Here is a 1,858-nt window from a genome sequence, read left to right as displayed (position 1 = left end):
CAGATCTAATCATTTGTTATGCAGTTTTAACATGTTTGGCATATGTCATTAAATCCACTTGGTGTCTGTGTTGGACTTTCCTTCCTGTCATCTCATCGCAATCATCATTGCTGTTGCTGCTTCACGTCAATTATGTCTGATATTGACGAACCCTGTATGGACTTTGATTTAAAAATAAATGTATATGAATGCATGTTGATGAAATGTTACTGTTCACAATAAATGCAGCGGATATGGTTATTTATGGGGGAGGTTTCTGATGTTGCCAGAGTGTTATTAGAGGCACAGTTGTCTACAACATCAAAGTTTACTAAAAAATTAATAATAATTTCTTATGACACAAAAATAGTTATTTTTTGCCAAAATCTTTAGTGAAAATGTGGCTTTGCCATAGAAACACCGCTTTTAATTTAAGGACATAGAATGTTTTTAATTTTATGCAATTTATCTTAATTTTTGTTATTTGGGGCTGGAGGTTCTACACTGTAATAATGCACCTTGTGCTCATCAAACAGAAACGCCACTGATGAAAGTGACAGTAGAAATATTTTCACTTGTAGAGTCATTAATGGTAATGATTGATCGTTCTGTGTTCCTGCAGTTCCACAAGGCTCAGTTCTTAGGCCAATACTTTTATAAATCTTTTTGCTCCATGGGATAAATTTCCAATATGATAAGGATATCCAGCTATGTTTATATAACCAGTCTGATGATTCAATTTGCATCCTAACGAACAGACATGTCGAATTGGCTCTAAAAGCTCGGACAAAAGTACGATTTTTGCCACTTCAGAAATGCGCTGAAATATTTTATCCGAAATGGAAATTAAATGGTGCAACTCTTATCATCTGTTGTGAAAATTTTCCTATAACAAAGAGTGAGGAAAAACTGTTTCAAGACCCAGAGAAAGAATATATTCTTCATAAGTATTTATTCAAAGGCTCTACAGGGTTCAAAGTCTGCTCACTGATCGCAATCAGGAGAAAGAGCCTCGAGCAGAACACAACTTACAGCTTTATCAGGAGAGTTTCATTCTATTTACATAGTTTGATAATCTACTTGATTACAGAACAAACAGCAGAACAGAGCAAGCACACATGTATTCTTTATTTCATAGATAAAGGTTAATAACGAACCTTTTTAATTTCAAGGACATAAAAACCAGATAACAGTTCCTAAAGAACCTTTATCTGGTTAAAGGTTCCTAATGAACCTTTATCTGGGTTGAGATAAAGAAACAGCCCACTGAAATGCTAAGGCCAGAGAAATTTAAGTCCTTCAGAAGTTTTTTCATGAGCCTCATGCATCACACAAGGATCTTAATACTGCTATGTAATGATGCAGCTAATAATCATAGTAGCCTTAAATTTTCCCACTACACATTTAAGAATTTTCAGTTGTGGATGGCAATGAATTTCAAGACACTAGCCATTAGAAAAGGTTGACTGAAACAACAAAATTCCAAAATAACGTCTTAAAAATGTAATGCTGGCTTGAGGTGATTTTTGGCTTTTCTTAAAAAAAAAGTTAATGTGCTTAAAGGGGGGATGAAATACATTTGCTGAATAGGTTTTGACTTGGCAAACTTTATTATCTACTGCTGGGGTCCAAACCTCCAGCACAGAGGAGTGTCCGCCTGAAGTAACCAATGAAAGGTGTTCTACGCTCGAATGGGAGCAGTGGATCGCCCCCATCCTCTGGTGTCCCCATCCTAACCACAGCACACAGAAACACAGAAACGTTTCTCTACATGTTCAAAGGTAAAAAGGTAAGCGCAAAAATCCTTCCAGCTGCACAGCATCCAAAACCAGTGGAAATAATTATCAAAAATACTTAAAAACAAAAAAATATTTATTAT

The 1,858-nt window shown here is 35.5% G+C and overlaps 1 protein-coding gene across 1 annotated transcript in view; it reads left to right on the top strand.

Annotated features, from left to right (window-relative positions):
• The window catches only part of LOC103467055 (serine--tRNA ligase, cytoplasmic-like), a 3,239-nt gene extending 2,578 nt beyond the window's left edge, over window positions 1–661 (top strand). The window contains exon 4 of the mRNA XM_008413108.2: window positions 602–661. Coding sequence (XP_008411330.1) covers window positions 602–661 — 60 coding nt within the window. The remainder of the gene's footprint in view (window positions 1–601) is intronic.
• The last annotated feature ends 1,197 nt before the right edge of the window (window positions 662–1,858 follow it).

This window comes from Poecilia reticulata, linkage group LG7 (genome assembly GCF_000633615.1).
Source record: "Poecilia reticulata strain Guanapo linkage group LG7, Guppy_female_1.0+MT, whole genome shotgun sequence".
NCBI classification, from domain to species: domain Eukaryota; kingdom Metazoa; phylum Chordata; class Actinopteri; order Cyprinodontiformes; family Poeciliidae; genus Poecilia; species Poecilia reticulata.
Note: the sequence above shows the minus strand (reverse complement) of the source record. Positions and strands in the feature narration are given on the sequence as shown.